Consider the following 20,701-nt stretch of genomic DNA (forward strand, 5'->3'; position numbering starts at 1 on the left):
AGATACGTGGGTATCAACACCAACGACCATTACTCAAATCTCACTTGCTTCAGTGCTGGTGGTATCGGTTGGAGTTTAGTATTTAAACAATCGTATCGCCGTTCTAGTTCTAGCGATGCATAACTTCAATGCGAAACCATGCAACAGTACAGAGGAAATGAGAAAGCTCTCCTCCAAGCGATGAAGCTCAACTAATTGGGGTATCCCACCAACAGAGAGCGCCACCAGCTTTTTTGCTATTTTTAGAATGCATGAGTCGTTTGCCGTCTGCTAAACGAAGTCTTTCTATATTCCGTCTAGGTAGAGAACTTGAGTCGTTTAGAAGCCGTTTAGTGATCGTTTAGTGGATTTGTGGCACTTGGGATGTTGAGCAATAGAATCACCCGTGCATAAAAAAAACTGACTTTACCAAACATTGAAGTGGCCGCTTCTGTAGATGTGTGGTTTAACCCACCAAACTAACAGTTTTTTGGTTTTTTTCGATGCAACTGGATTTTTAGTACAGGAAATTGGTGGCGTTTTTGGTATCTTGGTTATTTGGGATCTTTCATTTATTTAAAGGAGATAGTTTAGATTTGGTTCATAGCGGTCACATGAGGCCTTTCTGAAGTGTCGATCTGAAAATTGTACTAGGGAATTTAACTCAACAAATGATTGGGACGCTCTAGCAGCAATCGAACGCGACATCGAACATGAAAAATATATGGGATTTTACATGTTCGATGTGATAACCCACAAATCGAACATGTGAAGTCCTATACATTTTTCATGTTCGATGTCGTGTTCTATTGCTGCTAGAGCGCCGGGTTACATTATCTGTCAAATTGCATATAAAATTTTATCAGCGCGTTCGACTTCATGCTCCATAGGATGCGATTTTATCGGAAGGCCTGTCAAAATTTTATATGAGATTTGACAGATAACGTCGGACGTGCGATTTCGTCGTACGACGGAATCAAAAATATTGATTGAGATAAATCGGTATTTCTGGTCACTCTGTGTACATCGATGGGAATATAGCATCATATTTCACTGCAAGCCGGCCCGTTCCCGTGTGTTTCGCGCGGTGTGCGAATGAGTGGAGCCGAGTTTTTCCGCCTTTTTACGGCCAATTGTCCATTTTGATTCGCTGCCGGCGTTCGACTGCCACACCGAACCCCACCAAACTATAAAGGTAAGGAAACTGTCGCGCGCGGAGTGTGTACGTAAGATTGTTTGTCGCTGTGCTGCCTCAAAATGCCAACGACATTCGGTGTCCGTGTGTGTACATTTGGTAGGGAAGCGCCTCCTGCATAGAGCCAGCACGTCTCACTGTTTGTTTTTGTTGCCTGCAGTTTGGCTGTGACTACTTTGACCGTAATTTCTTTTTTTTTGCAGAACTAGCTACTATGTGCCCGCACAAACGCACGCACCACGCTGCCTGAAGTAATGTATTCCTCCAAGCCGATGAATGTAAGCATGATCATGAATCCTCAAATAGTAAGTAGGCCGCCCTTTTAGTCGCCATTGCCATAGCGATAATAAATACAACATTTTTTATGTTCTTTCTCTCTCTCTTCCCCCACCACAGTACTGCCATATTATGGACGTGCTGCGTCAGCCGATCGTGCGGCGCTGCGAAGAGCTGCGGACCATATTCGAGCACGAATGGTAAGCTAGAGCAAGCTGCGGGGCTGCCCCCGGCCGACCGCACGAATCACTCATACACGTTCCCCATCTTTTTTTTCCTCCCGCACCGCCACCGCCAACAGCGTGCACGATCTGCACGACATGTTTCCGCTGCTGATCAGCTCTATCTTTGATCTGACCGGGCCGGGCTGGAACTTGCGCAAAATCACGCGCGAAAATGCCCCGCGCGAGTTCGACGTGCTGCAGGAGTTTTTCTCGCCGCTGCGCGGGCCCATGATACGGCTCTGCTACAAGCTGATCGATCGAAACAAGTACGAAGTGCCTATCGCATATCTGCCGGTAAGGGAAGGCTTTATCAGCGTGAGGGAGAGATTTTTCACCGCGTGTTTTTTTTTTATCTTCTAATTCGCAGGTGAAAATGCAGCACATGCTACTTGCCGGCCTGTACCCCCCGTTCTATTCGAAGCGTATCCGAATCGATCCATTCAGTCGAACCGTCGTAGGATTGACTCTGAGTAAGGCTCGTTGAATTTGCTAGGGGCTTTCGGGGGATTTGTATTTTAATTTTTCTACCCTTTCTTTTCGATTGTTCGCATCTGCAAGCAACTCGTGGACAAGATCGTTAACCACATGGAACAGTAAAGTGTCCAAAGAATGGTTTCTTTCAATCAATCAATCAATCAATCCTACTCAAATCTTATTCCAGTGTTGAGACTAGTGGGAGCTCGAAATCGGACCTACCCGATTCCAATCCCGTGTTCAGCAACAATTCCGGAGCCGATTCTGATTCCGGAGTTGACTCCGAAAGCGGCTCCGGAATCGGAATTGACCTGGAAATGGGATCAGAATTGAATCCAGAATTGGAATTAGCTCCGGAATGAGAATCAATTCTTGAATTGAAATAAGAAGTATCAGAAACGAAATAAGGCCAGGAATCTCTATGAGAGTGGATCGTTTACAAGTAAATTTTGATTCTTTGCGGTTATCAATACGTAGCATCATTTGACCCAAACACCTATTCTTATATAAAAATCGGTCGGTCGTGCCGTGAACAGAATGTTGCCCCATAACGCCCGATCCTGTGCTGAAGTTCTCCAAGTCAAGACCTCCGCAAGTCTGCCTCGACCTGGTCAAGTCGCCGTATTCGCCAGGCCCCTCTCCTACGTGTGCCAGTTGGGTCCCTTTCGAAGACCTCCCTGGCTGAATTCTCCTCGCTTTATGCCCCAGCCATCTCAGTCTCCCGTTTTTCACGAGCTCGCAGCCACTTACGTAGACTACAGAAGGTGCGATTTCCAGCGAGGATGCGCCTCGCCGAATTTCCAAGGATGTGTCAGAGTCACTTGTGTCTTGGGATCCAAGGTATACGAAGAAACCCAACTCCTCCAGTGTGTCATCATCCACGGTGATACAGGGAAGGGTTTCTGCGGTGCTGTCCCTAGACGTCTTTGACGTGTTGATCTTCAGTCCGACCCGCTGAGCTTCTGACTTAAGTCAAGCATATGTTTCCGCAGCCTTACTCTTGTTAATCGCAATAATGCATATTCTTATGAAAGATGCCGAAACCGATTCCGTTTCGAATCCGATTCTGATTTTGGAGCCTATTCCGATTCCGGTGCCAATTTTGATTCCGGAGCTCTGGAGATTCTGGAATCAAGTCCGGAGCTAATTACAGAAAAAGCTGGTGTGTTACTGCTTTTACATTAAATATTAGCTGTATTATTAAGCTATTGGCGTTTAATACAACAACAAAATCATCCTATGTACTACTGAGTCATGCACATGTGCATCCCTTGTAATACCTATGGGCTTACCTTTCATTTTTGCGTGCTAGATTCGTTCGAATACTTTCTGCTATTCTTCGCCCTGTACGGTGTGGTGCCGCTGCGTAACCTGTACACGAACATGGCCCTAGCCGCCGCCGACAATGATCGCAGCGAAACGATCTACCTAATACTGGCCGCCGATCTGTCGATCGTGTTCGTGCCGAGCGATCCGGACGTGTATCTGCTCGCGCCGGAAGTCACGCCGATGCGGCCGGCGCCACCAATCAACCGGATGAAAAACAAAAAGTAAGTCAAACGGCGAATCGCGTGTGGTATAATTCGGGGACAGTTCAAATGCATTTACTGTTTTGTGTTGTTTGTCTTGGACACGTTCACAGGAATCCCACCGGCACGCTCAAATATTTGCTGCCGCAGCGGCTGCTCCCGCAGGAGCCGGAGACGAAACCGCACCGGGTGGACGCAATAGCGGAAGCGTTCCACTGGCGGTCGGAAGCGTTCATCTACCTGCTGTCGGACGTGTGGCTCGGCACGGAGGTGGACCAGACGGCCGTCCTGCCCGACATCGATCTGGTGCGGTACGTGCGCATACTGGTGAAGCAGCTGCACGGGTTCGCGAACTGCACCGAGGTCGGCACGAACACGCAGGTCGAGCGGCTGCGCCAGGACACGGCCGGGCTGATGGTGCCGCGCATCACCGTCTTTCTGCGCTGCCTGTTCATGCTCTGGCCGCTCGACCAGTCGTTCACGCACGTGCTCGAGCTGTGGCTCAGCTACATCCAGCCATGGCGGTACGTGGAGGGCAAGCCGCCGAGCAAGCAGTACGATCTGCCGATCGATCCGCGCTACCACGCGTTCGTCGCCTCCAACCTGAACGCGTACAGCGAGATGTTCGTGTGGCTGGTGATGCGGGTGGCGGCGAGCGAGCTGCCGATCCAGCGCTACACGCTGCTGCTGGTCCGCACGCTCAAGGTGTTCGGGCAGGGCGATCTGCTGCCGCTGCTGCGGCAGCAGACCGAGCGCCAGTGCAAGATCAAGCAGAACTCGGACACGGTGGTGCAGGTGCTGCCGGTCAAGCGCAAGCAGTACGAGCTGATCACGTTCCCGTTCGACGATCCGCGGCCCGGCCTGATCCGGCACGAGACCCTGCTGGTGCCGATGTTCGCCGACCAGGTGCAGCTCGCGCTGGAAACCATCACCGAGCGGGTGTGCGCCCGCATCGTGGACAACCGGGCGGCGCTCGCCAAGCTCGCCGCCGAGGCGAAGTACGCGGGCGACTCGTGGACCAGCTGGATGCCGCTGAACGTGATCCGGCGGAAGGAGTGCGAGCGGGCGGCGGCCGACCTGACCGACGAGCAGAACCGGCTCGAGTTCGCGGTGCAGATACTCGAACAGGGCTTCTACACCGTGCCGGTGTACAAGCAGCGCGAACCGACGCCCCCGCCCGACTACCTCGCCGCGGAGCGGGCGCTGATGCCGGGCCCGATGGACATCGGGGACGACGCGCTCCGGCCGATCACGAGCAGCGAGTGCCGGTTTCTGGTGCGCTTCCTCTACCAGCTCAGCAGCAAGCTGAACGTGATGTTCGGCGACGACCTGCAGCGGCTGTGGCACCGGGACGGACTCGTCGGCCGGCTGGCGCGCCGCACGCTCGAGCCGCCCACCACCATCTCGGAGTTTACCCGCATGCCGATCTGCACGCACGGCTCGAAAACGCTCGTACGGACGAAGGTGGGCCCGCGCGTCAGTCTGCGCTTTCTTGGCTCCTACACCTCGATCGTCACCGTCAGCTGCTCGTTCCTGGCCGGCTACCTGCTGTTCGGCACGCCGAGCTACGGCTTTATCGCCCTGCTGCTGGTGGCGTTCCTGTACATACTGGTCAAACCGGAAGGCAAGGCAAAGCATCGTACGCCAATCGTAATGCCAATAGTACCAGTGGTATTGCAATAATATTTAGATTGCACATCACTACATGGAACGATAGTTGCAGATCGGATGACACCAACCGATCCACGGATGACATCGGTCCTGTCAAGGGATGACGAGCAGATCGTCCTGTATATTCATGTACGGGATCACGACCGGACTGGAATAGCAGAGTACCACAGTACCAACGCATGCATGAAAGGAATTGGCATAGATTATATTTAGACCATATGCTAGGCGAGGTAGAACGAGCGCAGCAAGCCAATCGAATGCTCTGTGTGTACGCCTGAGTGTTGCCATCGTTGTCCGTGCGTCAGATGCGTGGAAGCTCACCTATCGCCACGCCACAAAACAAATCACAAACTGCGGACAGTTCTTCTGCACCTTAGGATAGTACATAGTACATAGATAGTACATTTACTTCGTTAGTAAAATATTCAAACAAAACCTTAAAACCTGTTTCCGTTTAATGCATTGAGTTTAATTTTCACGAACTGAATTATTCACCGTTGTACAATAGTTCACCGAGCAATAGTTTCTTCAAATTAAATAAAAATAAACCCTGAAATACGTCGAGTTTTCGTACAGATCATGCATTTTCAATTAATAACGACTTATTTGTCTTGCGCAGTATATATCGTATTTTGCCTTTCTACTCCAGATACACTTACCAAAACGATATTTTGAACTACTCGTATGCCCCTTCACTCTACAATTTTTGCTAAAAATCCTATGCTATTTCCTTCGCTATTCCTACGCTGCACATGAACTACTGGGTATGGCTTATCGACCAGCAGAATCAGAAAAAGCAGAATCAGAAAAAGCAGAATCAGCTACTCGATTGGAACTGGAACTGCATCGATTCTAGACCTAGAGGCGCTAGTTTCGTTCCGAATGCGGAATTTCTACGCTAATTCCTATGTAATTCTTCTGCTGCAGACAGTATGATTTGCAGACCAGAAAACTCTGTTAATCGATCTGTAAATCGATCGATAAAACTGTATCGGTTCCAGACCGAGACGAGGTTCAAGTTTCTTTCCAAATCCAGAATTCCTACGCTATTTCCTACGTGACGTGGAGGCGTTCGCCATTACGGCCGGGATAACAGTTTGGCAAACAAAGGCACGATAAGTAAGTAAGTTCAGATCGCCTAGTTACCAAATGTCCCAGCCGGCCCCAACGGATAGATCTTGTTACCGTTCAAATAGACCTAGAACGATAACGTCTCACGCGACAAAAAAGAGATCTAAATTTCACTCCCCGTAGATCAAAGTAGCTTATTTGACCCAATCAACCTACAGTTCCGTATGTTCTCCAGGTTTGAAATTGCAGTCACAGCTTCTGGGGACGAGGGTTTATGCCGTCTAGCAGCTGCATTGTTAAAAAGGGTTACAAAATTATGCAGTCCTGAACGCGACCCTACTGCGATGTGTGGGAAGCGGCGAGGCTCCGTGCCGATTCGCCACAATCGTCGGGTTCAGGGTGATCGTCTATGCTGCTCCTGTTACAGTTCCGTATCATAGCAAACGAATGTTCGTGCTGCAGTCCCCCCCGGCTGCAGTCTTGTTCCAGTGGGGGAGAATTCATGCCACCTCGGTGCAGCTTAATTTAAGTGCTAGAGCGAAAAGACGAGAGATAAATGTCGTGTTAAACAACGGCGGGGATCCATTTCATTTATGCTCAAGTCAAGTACAATATCAGAGCGAAAATTATGTTTGAAACATTTGTGGTGGATACATAGGTGACATAGGTAGGGGGATCATAGCTTACAAATTCCCACATTTGTGAGGCGAGTGCATTGCACGGCAGCAAAGAGAGTGTGTAAAAAGGTTGATCAAATAGGTGCTCTCGGTAGGGGTGCACGGTGCTGCTGGTGTACAGCCCGTACAGTATGAGTATCAAAATGTTTTGTACATAGTGTTTATTTATATAATATTTTGTGATTGCGTAAATTGTTGTGACGAAAATTATGAAAATAACATTTATAATGTTATAAAGGAACATCTTATTTGATAAATGTTACCAAAAAACACAAATATATTTGAAGTTTATTTCATAATTATTATTGTTACAACGGGCTCGTTAAACATTAACTCACTTTTACCTTCTCCTACTGCTTTGTCAGCGATCCGACAACTCACGCACGTTCTTCCATACACACACTAGTGAAAAGCGGGGCAACTGGAATTCACCGGGTCGGAGCAATCCAAAGCATCCCGTAGTCGTGCGGGTCAACCTGAAACGTACAAATAGATGTAGTATGTGCAACGATTTCGGTAGATACGAGAAAGCATAAGCGATTCCGGCCCATTGGTGCAGCGAGTACGGGTCGGGTATTAAACCTACTTTGACCTGACCCAAACTCGCTGCACCAGTGGGTCGGAGTCGCTTATGCTTTCTTACAACTACTTATCATTCGAGTCAACTTTAAGTCCTTACTACCTCGGGTCGGATTTGTTTCCGACTCCGATCTAGCACACCCGCTCCACTTGCGGGTCGGAATCATTGATGATGCATGATTTGCGTTACCCTATTGCCTCAAAACCCTTTACTGTAGCTTAGTCTAACCTACTTTAGAATACGCGAGCATTGTTTGTAACCCAGTTAGTCTGGTATGAACTGGCAGGGCTGAAAGCGTTTAACCGTTAGGCGGCTCTTGGGGTAATCGGGTGCTACTCTTCTCCCATATGAAATTCGGTGTCGTATGTTTGGTTTAATGATCCCCACGATCGTCGATATGCTTCTCAAGTTTTGAGTATTAGTGGTTTGCTTCGATATGAGATTGACTGTCTTTCATTGTTCATTAATGAGCTGAGATAGTAGATGACGTATGGTCACGTGCATCCAGTCTGCGTGTCAGAACTGATTATGCAACCAGATCACACACTGGAGTCGGGCTATGGTTGCAATTGTTGGTTATTTGTGTGCTGGACCCATCACGCGGCACTGTTGGATCCACAGGGATACGCCAATACATGTGTTGGCCAGCTAACGGTTTATCTCTATATGACGGCATATATGAGCAGCTTCTCCCTCTGCTGATGCTGCAGTTACATCCGGGCGGTAAAAGAATTCGTTCCCTAGAATGGAGCAACATTCAACGGGTCATTCGTTCATTAGTGAAAAGATACTCATCTAGTCGTAGCAACATGCCATCTCGGTCATCAGGGCATTATGTTGCAGTCGGGTGGAGTCTGAAGGGAGCTAAACCTCATCCCAACGGATACTGTCCAATAGCCAGGCATGGTATGATTCCTCATCTATAATGAACAGTGATTGCTTTGGGAAGAAACGGCACTTTGCACCCCTCCCTGAACTGTTGTTGGACGGAAAGGAAACTCGTAAGATGAAACTGTGTCTGCACTGCACACCCACTTGAGAAATCTATGAGAAGATAGTTTGTAAAAAATGAAAATTATTTTTATATTCATTTCATTGAAATATGAATCAAATTACCGCACAATTTCCAGCAACTGCATACATTTCCCTCCAACATATGCTTTCTAGCTGGATACTTCAATCGCTTATTTATCTCCTTGTCCGTAATGCTGATAATGCTGAGAAGCGAATGATTTCACAACAATCTTCCGCTTGCTTGATATAATCGTCTTACCTGACACAATGTTAAACTCCTACATGTTGGATCTTTTCACCACAACAAAAGCATATTTTTACTAGATTCTCACTTACTCGATTTCTCCCTTGTCACAGCTGTTAATTCATCACAATATTAATAATTATAAAGTTACAAAATAATTAAATAAATTATAACTTGCAAGATTCAACACCAAACACCATACCATTGCACGATTGCAATCCAGACAAATTGTAAACAAACCAGTCCAATTGTAAACAAACCATTACAATTTGTCTGTCAAAATTTTCATTCATTTTTTTATTGGAAATCGGCCAAAACGGGCTTTTATCGTAACCTGTATAGAGTCTAATAACCTTGGTCGCACCTGTGGGCAGTAGGGTCGCGTTCAGGACTGCATAATTTCTCACCCTTTTTAACAATGCCGTCTAGCAGCATAAATGCTCGTCCCCAGAAGCTGTGACTGCAATTTCAAACCTTTAGAGCAAACGGTACTGGGTAAAGAATGGGATGATAGGCAAATCAGCAGAACTTACTCAACATTGAACAGGCCAACAAAGAAGTCGTATTCTATTAACGATGGAACGTGGTAGGTGGAGAAAACATGAATCGTTAGTTTCAGCTTCTGCAATCTTATTAATGTTGTTTATTCCAAGCATCAGCTGACCGGCGTCGATTTTGACAGACAAATTGTAAACAAGGTTTACAAAATGGTGACCCTCTCAATCGCTCTGTCGTAACCTGTATAGAGTCTAATAACCTTGATTACAACCATCAGCTGACCAGCGTCGATTTTCACAGACAAATTGTAAACAAGGTTTACAAAATGGTGACCCTCTCAATCGCTCTGTCGTAACCTGTATAGAGTCTAATAACCTTGGGTGCGACGCACCGAAAGGGCAACTCAAGCAGGGGAGAGAAAAAAAGAGAGAGAAAGAGAGCCGTACAATGGCCACGGCCCGGCTGATGCGGATGGGCCGTGCGCATCCGAACAACCGGGCAGACCGACCATCTCCAAGACGCCGTCTCCCAGGGGCAGAGGCTCATCCGTCTACTCTTTCCGCCGGAGCGTAGAGACCGAAATTAACCGTTTCGCGTATAAAAACGTACCGGACCGAAAGCGAGCGAGAAAGTTAAGGAACGGACACACACGCACACAGCAAAAAAAAAGCGAAGCGTGAGCGACCAGCCCGTAGCCGACGCCAGCGCGAGGTTGTCCGTGAAGTGCGGCCGTATCGCCTCCCTCTCCCCACTCCCCCTCGCCCGGCCCCGTCACTGGTGCGGTGTGTTCCCTTGCGTTGTGCTTTCACCGCGAGTGCTGTGCCCCACTGTGGCCATTCGTTGCCATTTTGCTGCCGTTAGGCGTGCGAGAATAGCCTTGCGCCTTTCTTCGCTCGAGCCCTAGAACACACATACTTGCACACAAACACACCAATAAAAAAAGGGATTGCCACCGCCGTCGTCGCCCTCAACCCTCTGATCAGCAGCAGCGGTTGTGTGTGTGTGTTTGTGTGGGGCGGGAAGAAGTAAAGCCTATTCGAAGGAGCAGCGCGGTCTGTGACACTACACGCACGCCGGCGGCTCGGTCGGAGAGACAAAAATCGTCGCTCGCCATCACTCGGTGCCGAAGGGCGCACACACACGCGCTCGGCGACTTCCGGCTTCAGGTGCCAGTCCCCCCCCCTCACCACCTCGCACGCACACAGACGCACCGCCGACCGACACAGGAGAGCGGAAGCAGTCGGACACGGACGACTCTAGCAGCAGCAGCAGCAGCAGCAGCAGTGGACGAGACGTAACGCTCGCGCACCGGAAAAGCAACGCCACAGCAGCCGCGCGGGTACTTCTTTTGTGTTTTCCGTTTCTTTGCCCGTTTCTCCCGACAGTCCCGGAGCAGCAGCAGCAGCAGCAGCAGCAGCTTCCTTTAAGGCAAACGTTCGTTCGTTCATTCACGCATCTCTCGCAACGCGCGCGTGTTGGTGTGTGTGCGTGTGTGTGTGTGTGTGTACGCGCTGCGCGGTACAAGGTGCCGTGGTGTGCAGTGGTGAGCGCTCCGTCGAAGGGTTTTTCAGTAGTGCCCCGGCCATCATCCTCATCATCTTCATCATCCACCATCAGCGGCAGGCAACAAGGCATCAGCAGGTCAGTGAACCATCCAAGTTGTGCGTGTGCGTGTGTGTGTGCTGTGAAGAAGAAGAAGAAAAAACGCATCCATCCCTGAAATGTCGGCTCTTGCGCGGCTGCTCTTCTCCACCACCTCGCGGCGTGGTCCACATTTCCGGCGGTGGAGGCGCAAACAATGGGGCGGCGCGCATATACGCGTTATTTTAAAACAAAAAAAACCCCCAAAGAGACAAACACATCGCCATTCCAACAGGGGGAGGGTGGAGGTGGTGCTTGTGTGTGGGTGGGTGGGTTGGGGGTTCATGTGTGGGAAGGCGGTGGGATTCATTCGCTCCAAAAGCCTGCGCTTTTCCCTTTCATTACCTTCACAAAGGTGGAGAGTGAGAGGAGGGCGAGGTGATCGAAAAGATGATGGAAAAGTCGCCCTTTTTAGCTCCCTTCCCTTCTGAACCAAATCCAGCCATTTTATTCCTCGGTGTGTGTGTGTGTGTGCGCTCTCTCTCCGTGCCAATCTGGGCGTCCCCTGATAGCGGGCGGAGGGAAGGCGGTGCGTCCCGCACACCACCCCAAGAGACGCATGTGCGGCAGCTTCTTTTTTGTTTTTTGGTCGAACGGGCATTGTGTCCCGAAATTAAGAATTTTCCTTTTTTTAAATTAAAACCGTGGAAAAAGGGGGGAAATGGAAATGGCCCGTTTTTCCCGACCACGCTAGCGGAGGGGGGTGATGGGGAGGCGAGGTGCCGCACACACACACACACACACACACACACACAACACCAACCAGCAAGCGGCAGCTTTTTGCACATGTGTGCGGAGAGCAGTTTTTGCAGGTTAGGTTTTCTGTGGCTGTGGCCTGCTGAAGGTGTGTAGCGCAACACACCACCACCACTCTGCTATGACCAGCACCAGGTGCGCTTTGTTTGGCAAAGGGTGTAAAGGGAATGCGGCGAAGAGAGGGGCACACAGGTACAGGAGGCTTCTCTTTTTGTTCTTCTTGTGCTGCAAACATACAGGCAAGGACTTTGTGTCAGTGTGTTTGTGTGTGGTGCGTTTTTTTTGTTGTTGGCATTCACACAACCTAACTCGCAAAGAAAAGAGCCCTTTGTGTGTGCGTCCTGTGTGTGTGTGTGTGTGTGTGTGTGTGTGTGTGTGTGTGTGTGTTCGTTCGTTCGTTGTGTATGGAGAGTGCGAGACGCATTGAACGGGTTTGCGGGTTAAAACACACACACACGCACGCGTACGAAATGAAACAATGCGTAAATGTAGATCGCTTCCCAATGGGCAAGTTCACCCCCCCCCCCCCCCATAACGAGAAGAACAAACGCACGTACACACCATTAAAATTAAACCGTTCTATGCGTGCGTGTGTGTGAGTGAGTGTGGTCGCGCGTTTTCTTGCGGTAAATCCACACACACACACAAACACACAGGGGCTCATACAATCCGCCCTCGGCCCTCCTCAACGGTGTGGTGTGTGGAGGCGCGCTACCACACACACACACAAATCGCTAGAAAACATGTCGGCGGGCAAGAAGAAAAAAAAGCGATGCAGACAAGAATTGAAAAGCAAACGGAAAATGCTGTTCGCCCGCGTACACGGCACTTCCGGTGCTGCACTGCATGCACACCCAACCTCCACACACAGCAAGCATGTAAAACCCCGGCCGGCAGTCTGTGGGGGGCGGGCGGCGGCACACGTTTGATGAATCAGCCTCCCGAATGCAGCCGGAAAAGTTCGACCACCCCGTGGTGTGTGGTGTGGCCGGGAAACCAATTTTTCCATCGCGCGCACACAATGTGCGCCGCAATGGCGTCCGAGCGTCCGCAGCAGGCACATTGCTTTTGTTTTCAACCTGGTAAAATTCTAAACCGGTTCCGCTGGCTGGATGGCGCTGGCGCGCTTGGCCAGTAATGAGGGACACAATGCAATCACTCACACAGCCGGACGCACATTTGCTGCGACTTGTTTCTTGGCTTGATAAAAACCAAAAAAAGCAGAAAAAAGAAGAAAAAAAAGGATTACACGACGACGACCTTCACTGTTCCATTAATGGCGACACGAGCGCGGGACACAACCTTGACCCGTGGGTGCACAAAGAAGAGTTCCAATTTAGGAGTGTGAGCGGTGGTAGGTGTCTGTTGGAGAGCTATCCCCCCGCCCGTTCCCTGGATGGGCTTGAATGGGCCGACGCTTTAAGAAAGAGCGCGGGCCCAACAACAACAACAAAAATAGGAAGAAGATGCATTGGTGTGCAGTTGGCTGCAATTAGCTTATCGCCTTGCCGCCAGACAGACAACTTCCCCATTTTTAAATGGTTGTACAGTGTTCCTTCGACACGGAATGGACGGACGGTAGCGAAGGAATGGATTTTACGTTGTTTCTTTCGTTTTTTTATTACAAAAAAAAAACAAATATGAAGAAATTTTAATCTTCTGCAAATAGTGGAAGCGCCAGTATTTCTTCCAAATTCCTTTAATTTTGAACTATAAATTTAAATTAATTGCAGTGATGTTCACATTGCTTAAAAGCCCAAGAAAACATTTATTTCTGCTGTCCACACAAATTATAGACGACTCCGATCCAACTCCGGTTATTGTTAGTCCGGCTCCGATTCCGGAAAAATCCGAACCACTCATCCGGAAAAATCCGAGTCATCCGGAGACGCCCAGAGTCGGTCGAAGTCGTTCTGAGTCGTCGGGAGTTGTTTGGAGTAGTGCTGGGTAAATCTGAACAAATCTTTGAAATGATTCAATGAATCTGAATCTCGGTTGCAAAGATGCATGTATATCCAAAGATTCATGAATTTCAAAAGTTTCACATATCTCGAATGATTCACAAATCTCTATGAATTCTTGAATTTCAAGGGATTCATACATCTCCAAAGATCCATAGAGCTTGAGTTGCTCATTATTCTTCTTCTTGGTGTAACCACAAGTACCACGCAGTCGGATAGTTTGTTTTGCTACAGGGAGACAGTCCATGCGAGGCTTGAATCTACAACGGGCATGTTGTTAGGTGGGATCGTTCAAATACAATATTTTGAAAATGATACATCACTAGAGATTCATGAATCCCTGGAGATATATGAATTTTAACGAATTTTTGAATCTTTGAAGATTTACTTATCTTTCGTGATTTCATGAATCTTAGGAGGTTCATAAATCCTTGGAGATTTATGAATCTTTGGAGAGTTGATACGAGATTCGAATCACTCATCACTGTAAGATTCATATGAATGAATCTCAACGAGATTTTCGTGAAACCCAACACTAGTTTGGAGTCTTCTGGAGTCGCCCGGAGTCGTCCGATTCCGGTCAAATCCGATGGACTCTGGACAACTCCCAATGATTCCGATTCCGAACGACTCCAGACCACTCCGGACGACTCCGGACGACTCCGACTCCGGACGACTCGGGGCTATTCCGGACAATTCCGAACGACTCTGGATAATGCTGGGCGAACCTTCCGGAGTCGGTTCCGAAATTATTGGAGTCGGATCGGAGGCCACTCTGGAATTTCGCCAACTTTACTCATCACTAATTCTAACCCTCTTGCCGTTTAAGTCGAACGTGTTCCTAAGAGACCCGCCACATGTACACAATGTTTTAATGCTTCATTTTTCCGTCTACATTCTCCTGTCTCGTTCCAGGACTCCCCCTGTAATCCTTCCCGTGCCCGTCAAACACAACAACCATCCGTAAAGCGCTCTCCCCCGAAGCTCTCTCTCTCTCTTGCTCACACGCAACAACCGGGCGCAACAACCATGGTGATGGATGCGCAGCCCTCGCCGCAAAATGTCGGCCGCGAGTTCGTCCGCCAGTACTACACGCTGCTGAACAAAGCGCCCGACTTTCTGCACCGGTTCTACAACAACTCGTCGAGCTTCGTGCACGGCGGGCTGGACGCGAAGAGCCAGGAGGCGACGCTCGTGATCGGCCAGAAGCAGATACAGAGCAAGATCCAGCAGCTGAACTTCCGCGACTGCCACGCCAAGATTAGCCAGGTCGACTCGCAGGCCACGCTCGGCAACGGGGTGGTGGTGCAGGTGACCGGCGAGCTGTCGAACGACGGGCAGCCGATGCGCCGCTTCACGCAAACGTTCGTGCTGGCGGCCCAGTCGCCGAAGAAGTACTACGTGCACAATGACATCTTCCGCTACCAGGACGTGTACACGGACGACGAGCTGGACGAAGCGGGCGACCGGGCGAACGGCACGGACGAGGACGGTCTGCACGGGGCGGATGGGGTTGGTGGGGTCGATGCGGGAGCGCTGGGAGCGGACGGGCAGCCGCTCGGGGTCGGCGCGGGCCCACCAGGTGCCCTCGCGACGCCCGCCGGTCTCGTCGGGGTGGGTGGTGGTGTGCACGGTCATCCGGCGGGCCAGCCGGGCCAGCCAGGCCAGGTGCTCGGGGCGCAGACGGCCCCGCAGGCCGCCCTGTACTACCCGTCGACCGTGATCGGGTCGGCCGGTACCGGGCTGCTGCCGGGCGTGACGCCGGGCTATGGTGCACCGCCGTCCGCTGCAGCCGCCGTCGCCGCCGCCCAAAACCAACCCGCTTCCCAGCAGCAGCAGCAGCAATCGACGCAGCAGGTGCCGCCGCAGCAGCAGCCGGCCCAGCAGCAGCAGCTGAACGGGCTGCACGAGAGCCTGCTGAAGAGTGTGGGCGGTGGGGCGACCGATGCGGGCGGCTCGGCCGCGGCCGCCGTCGCCGCCGTCCTGCTCTCGTCGTCCACCGTCGACCCGCAGGGGCTCAAGTCGAAGCTCGATCAAACGCCGATGGGAGTGCCTTCCCATCTGCTGCCCGGTCAGCAGCAGCAGCAGCAGCCACATCAATCCCAGCTAAATCAAACTCAACCACCAGCAACCAATCAACTCGGACTGGGCCAGTCGCAACAGCCGCTGCCAGTCCAGTCGCAAGCAACCCAGCAGCAGCAGCAGCAGAACCGCCACCAGCCGTCCGAGGGCGATGCGCTGAGCATGGGCGATGCGAGCGCGACCCCGGCTGGCGGCGACGAGCTTGGCCACGATCTGGACAAGAAGCAGCAGTCGCATAAATCCCATCAGCAGCATTCGCACTCAAAGCAGCAGCAGGGAGGAGTGGCCGGCTTCGGCAAGCAACAGCAGCAGCCACAGCAGCAGCCGCCAGTCTCGCTCGAACCGAAGACGTACGCCAACCTGGTCAAGTCGGGCGTTAGCGCTGGCGCACCGTTGAGCTTCGCCTCGGCGATGCAGTCGTCGCTAAGCTCGCACACCACCTCGGCGCAGTCGGGCGGTCACTCGCAGCAACAACAGCAACAGCAACAGCAACAGCAGCAGCAGCAAACGCAACAGTCGTCGCACCAGCACTCGAGCTACAGCACGGGAGGCAACCGACAGCAGCAGCAGCAGCAGCGTGACATTCTCTCGCCAGCGCCGGCCGGCGGTGCGTCCACCAACGGCAGCGTGCTCGGCGGCGGCGTCGGCAACAAGTACGGCTCCGACCGGCAGGACGATCGGGGCACGCTCGGCAACGGCGGCATGTCTCAGCAGCGATCTCAGCAGCAGCGGTCCATCCGCAGCAACGGCACGAGCAGTAACTCGATGGGCGGCGGCGGCCTGCGACAGCAGGACAACCGACAGTCCTCCTACTCGCGGCAAAACTACAACGATAACGAAGGTACGATACACGAAGATGGCTACCACACACACACACACACACACAATACCCAAACAATTATCTCTTAACGACCTTAAATTGGACCGTTTGAAGTACATTTTCCCTCCCCTTTTTTCGCAGATCGTCGTCAAGGATCGTCCGCACAGTTCGGTGACAACCACCAGCTGTTCTTGGGCAATATCCCACACCACGCCACGGAGGAGGAGCTGAAGACGCTGTTCAGCAAGTTCGGCACCGTCGTCGATCTGCGCATTATGTCGAAATCGGTCCAAAAAATGCCGGGCGTCCGCACGCCGCCCCACTACGGCTTCATCACGTACGAGGATCCCGCCTCGGTGCAGAACTGTCTCGCCAACATGGTAAATTTTTACCTTTTTTTGTCGCTTTATTGTAGCTCAATTTTGTGTTGTTCCCAGTGCTGCAAAATGTCATTAGCATCACGTAATGATGACCCCGGAAAACAATTAACATATCTGTGGTTGCTTGATGGTCATTGCTGATACTCAATGAAAGTGTGTAATGACATGCCAAACGCGACAGCCGTCACAAGCATAATTTTTTTTTTCTGGCTGTGAACAGTGCTGCCAAATGCCACTGGTTTCAGTCACCAACACTCATGACTGAAACGAAGCTCAAACCAGCTCACGTACACAACTGTGATCATCAGGAATGAGACTCAGTTGGTGGACCAATCACATGCTTGGTGACATTTTTTGTAGCACCCAAATCTTGGTCAGTCACTTGGTCCTAACATTTTTTCCATATGATAATCACATCATTCTTGAAATATACTTGGTGTGTGGTCCTAACCAACAAAATGAACATGCTTTCTCGCACTGCATCTGTTTTGATGGTCTGTCGGACCAAACAGAGCGAGAAAACATGCTCATTTTGTTCCATGAGACCACTCGCACGCACCGCATATCTTGCGTCGCGACCATCTGACTGATCAAGAGTAGATTGCACAAAATGTCACCAAGCATGTGACGATCGTTTCAGTCTCACCTCTGATCATCAGGTCGATATTCCGTTTCAGTTGGAATTTGTCATGACTATGTCAGTGACATTTTGCCGAACTGATCACATAAAAAAAGTTATGACATAGTGACTGACCAAGCGATGATCGCAAAAATGTCACGAAGCATGCATTGGTCACACCAACTTTTAGAACATCACCTCTGATCATCACAATTGAGTACGTAACGCTGACATCGAATTTGTTTCCGTCAGTATTTTGTACGACATTGACACTGACATTTTGCAGCACTGGTACGGCCTTTTGAATACTTTTGTGCGCCAATATCGGTCGATTGTTATCGATTTGGAGTCGATCCAATGCATTTCCTGCCCTTGCTAACTCGCCGTTTCATTTTGTTTTCCTCCCCCACAGCCACTCTACTTCCCGGAAAATTCGCCCGACGGCCACAAGCTGAACGTGGAGGAGAAGAAAACGCGCGTCCGCGGCCCGGGCGAGGGCGGCAGTGGCCGCATGGGCAGCGGCGGCGGTGGAATGGGCAACGCCAACTCGAACGGTCCACGGTCGGGCGGCGGTGCCGGCTCGGGCCAATCGCGGCCACCCGGCGGCCAGGGCGTTGGCGCCTCTAACCGAGGCGGCCAGGGCGGCGGCGGCGGTAGTGGTGCCGGCGGTCAGCGCAGCATGGGCGGTGGCAATGTCGGCGGCGGCAGCGGCGGTGGTAACCGGGGCAGCGGCGGTGGCAGCTACGGCCAGCGCTCCGACCGGGGCAACAACGTCGGCAACGGGCAGCGATCGGTTGGCAACGGCAATGCCATCAGCAACCGGGGCTTCGGCTCGGGCTACTAAAACCGGACCACCGGTCTGACCAGAGGGTGGGGGTGGGTGTTTGGTGGCAGCCGGCTCGTAGATCTCTCGCTCTTTCCCCCCCTCTCTCTCTTATAGGGGTGTGTTTCCAAGGGCTTGTAGAACAGGGAGTTGGATCACCGAGCGCCACCCTTTCCCGCGTGCTGGCTGGGAGGGTGGGAGAGAATTTGATGCTGTGACGTGAACAGGCGGAGAGACATTTTGGTTTATTGTGCGCTCACACTCCTCCCCTTCTCCTCCCTTTCTAACCGCCGTTTATCGAGCACACACTGTTTATCAAACTTCAGCAGCGAACACGCCGAACTGCTTCCGGGCACAACACATTTCGAGTTTCGGTGGTGGCGTGACTGTGGTGACATCTTTCTTTAGAGTTGTTACTCTGCCAACACCATCCAACACCCCACGATGGCATCAACACCCACACAGCAACACTGGAAAAGAGCTTTCGGTCGGATGATTCTTTCTATAAGCAATCGTGTTTTGTATAGAAGAAAAGGGCTAAGATTTCCTTTTTAAAAGACTATTCGTATCCCCCCCCCCTCTCCTTCTCTCGCTCATTCTTTCTGTAACACAATCACCCCATGTTTTTCAGCACCACGTGCGTGGCTTGTCTGTGACTAGGACCAAGTCGAGTGTGTGGAACTGAACTGAAACTAGTAAGCGAACGGGCTCAAAAACCGTAGTGCTAAACCATTGTGCGAACAAATTCAAAAGCTACCAAAAAACACACACACACACACAAAACAAACACAAAGCCAGCAAATTACGCAGGCAGAAAATCATCTCTCTTCCCCATCATTTTGCCCCCCCCCCCCCCCCCTTTGTTTTGTTCTCGATAGCTACTTTGAGTCCAAATTGTGACACTGAAACCAACCTAAAACGCTGCTTCCTTCCCGGGGTCGGTGCGATTGTGCGGAACACAGTATAGGAGAAGAAAACAGACACACCGAAACGCAAAACAGAGAAAAAGCAAATAAGAGCTATAGAAACTATAATTACTTGTAGATCCTGCCAATTCAAAAAAATGCTAAATGCTAAAGTGAGATGGAGAGAGAGAAAGAAAGAGAGAGAGAGAGAGAGAGAGAGAGAGAGAGAGAGAGAGAGAGAGAGAGAGAGAGAGAGAGAGAAGAAAGGCAAGAGCATAAACAGTAAGATAAACCTATAGCCGGTCTCGTAGTACAGTCGTCAACTCGTACGACTTAACAACATGCCCGTCATGGGTTCGATCCCCAAATAGAGACCGTGCCGCCATACGTAGGACTGACTATCCTGCTATGGGGGGAAATCAATTAGTCACTGAAAGCCAAGCCCACAAGTGGTACAGGCAGGCCTTGACCGACAACGGTTGTTGAGCCAATGAAGAAGAAGAAGAAACCTACACTAAACACAAAAAACAACCGTCAAGCAGTAATGTGTAAAGAAGGGCGCTCGACTTTTCCGGCCTGCTAAGAAAAGAAAATAAGTGTAGAATGATGTAACACAGGATATGCAGGGCTGGCTTTTTCTAGGAAAAAGTGAAATCCATACGCCTGGTATTTGCGCTCCCCCACCCCCCCCCCCCCCTCCCTGTTCCACTCGCAACGCACCCTACACACGCGCGGCGGAGCCTTCGCGTACATACGCACCCGCACTGGTCCCCAGTTCCAGGGAGAGAACAGCAAGTGCATTTAGCCACTGTGTTGTGTCTCTTCTCTCTGCGGCCGAATAGCTGTGGGTGGTACCGTTTGCCCCGCCGTGTGTCCGTGTGTGGGTGGGTGGGTGATGCTGATAAAGGACGATGCCAGCGGCCGTTTGCTTCGGTTTTTCCGTTGAAGAGTTTTGTTTTTCTTCTAAATTTCCTCCCTCTGTCGCGGTTTCCCGCAACAAGAAAACAACACAGATCGCTGCAAAGAAAGCCACACAGTGGAAAAGGCAGAGAGCGAGAGAGAGAGAGAGAGAGATACAGAGAGAGAGATACAGAGAAAGATGCTCTAGGAAAACAAAAACAGACAAATAGAATAACAGCAGGCAACTTTTCTATTTCTTTCTATATTTTCTTTCAGTATGGCAGTGTAAAGTAAAACACAAAAGAAACGTGAAAACAAACTACATTACAAGTACAACTGGCCGCCTTGAGGAAGGGACCGGACACAGCCTCGGCTCCCTTCC

At 50.8% G+C, this 20,701-nt stretch overlaps 2 protein-coding genes and 1 long non-coding RNA gene across 17 annotated transcripts; 2 read left to right on the forward strand and 1 right to left on the reverse strand.

Moving 5' to 3' along the window:
• Positions 1-951: 951 nt before the first annotated feature.
• On the forward strand, positions 952-5,904 carry LOC120906536 (sphingomyelin phosphodiesterase 4). 6 transcript variants are annotated; one of them, XM_040318296.1, is made up of 7 exons: positions 952-1,174; positions 1,378-1,452; positions 1,571-1,650; positions 1,752-1,968; positions 2,042-2,144; positions 3,461-3,698; positions 3,791-5,904. In XM_040318296.1, exons 2-7 carry the CDS (start codon positions 1,429-1,431, stop codon positions 5,358-5,360), a joined length of 2,232 nt encoding a protein of 743 aa, XP_040174230.1. In that variant the 5' UTR covers positions 952-1,174; positions 1,378-1,428; the 3' UTR covers positions 5,361-5,904. The 6 variants fall into 6 exon arrangements, with proteins under 6 accessions (XP_040174230.1, XP_040174227.1, XP_040174229.1 ...); XM_040318293.1 differs by having other exon boundaries at positions 953-1,174; positions 1,378-1,479; XM_040318295.1 differs by lacking the exon at positions 952-1,174 and adding an exon at positions 1,179-1,273 and having other exon boundaries at positions 1,378-1,479.
• A 4-nt stretch (positions 5,905-5,908) lies between these two features.
• LOC120906538 lies at positions 5,909-9,767 on the reverse strand. Of its 9 annotated transcripts, none has more exons than XR_005740115.1 (7): positions 9,468-9,767; positions 9,299-9,408; positions 8,950-9,047; positions 8,793-8,893; positions 7,441-8,720; positions 6,636-6,951; positions 5,909-6,561 (listed from the first exon to the last, which is right to left on the reverse strand). It is a non-coding gene; the product is annotated as an uncharacterized LOC120906538 (long non-coding RNA). The 9 variants fall into 9 exon arrangements; XR_005740114.1 differs by having other exon boundaries at positions 5,909-6,582; XR_005740116.1 differs by having other exon boundaries at positions 5,909-6,951; positions 7,441-7,572; positions 7,779-8,720; positions 9,468-9,751.
• A 149-nt stretch (positions 9,768-9,916) lies between these two features.
• Positions 9,917-19,548, forward strand: LOC120906535 (RNA-binding protein FUS). 2 transcript variants are annotated; one of them, XM_040318291.1, is made up of 4 exons: positions 9,917-11,073; positions 14,706-16,713; positions 16,834-17,072; positions 18,104-19,548. In XM_040318291.1, the coding sequence occupies exons 2-4, from the start codon at positions 14,820-14,822 to the stop codon at positions 18,533-18,535; spliced, it is 2,565 nt and encodes an 854-aa protein (XP_040174225.1). In that variant the 5' UTR covers positions 9,917-11,073; positions 14,706-14,819; the 3' UTR covers positions 18,536-19,548. The 2 variants fall into 2 exon arrangements, with proteins under 2 accessions (XP_040174225.1, XP_040174226.1); XM_040318292.1 differs by having other exon boundaries at positions 9,917-10,771.
• The last annotated feature ends 1,153 nt before the right edge of the window (positions 19,549-20,701 follow it).

This window comes from Anopheles arabiensis, chromosome X (assembly GCF_016920715.1).
Source record: "Anopheles arabiensis isolate DONGOLA chromosome X, AaraD3, whole genome shotgun sequence".
NCBI classification, from domain to species: Eukaryota; Metazoa; Arthropoda; class Insecta; order Diptera; family Culicidae; genus Anopheles; species Anopheles arabiensis.

Bases quoted from the DNA above. Each gene is read 5' to 3' on its own strand.
- LOC120906536 (XM_040318293.1), top strand. From the start codon at position 1,429: ATGTATTCCTCCAAGCCGATGAATGTAAGCATGATCATGAATCCTCAA. The intron at 1,969-2,041 runs GTAAGGGAAGGC...TCTAATTCGCAG, and splicing joins TGCCTATCGCATATCTGCCG to GTGAAAATGCAGCACATGCT. The intron at 2,145-3,460 runs GTAAGGCTCGTT...TTTGCGTGCTAG, and splicing joins CGTCGTAGGATTGACTCTGA to ATTCGTTCGAATACTTTCTG.
- LOC120906535 (XM_040318291.1), top strand. From the start codon at position 14,820: ATGGTGATGGATGCGCAGCCCTCGCCGCAAAATGTCGGCCGCGAGTTC. The intron at 16,714-16,833 runs GTACGATACACG...CTTTTTTCGCAG, and splicing joins AAACTACAACGATAACGAAG to ATCGTCGTCAAGGATCGTCC. The intron at 17,073-18,103 runs GTAAATTTTTAC...CCTCCCCCACAG, and splicing joins AGAACTGTCTCGCCAACATG to CCACTCTACTTCCCGGAAAA.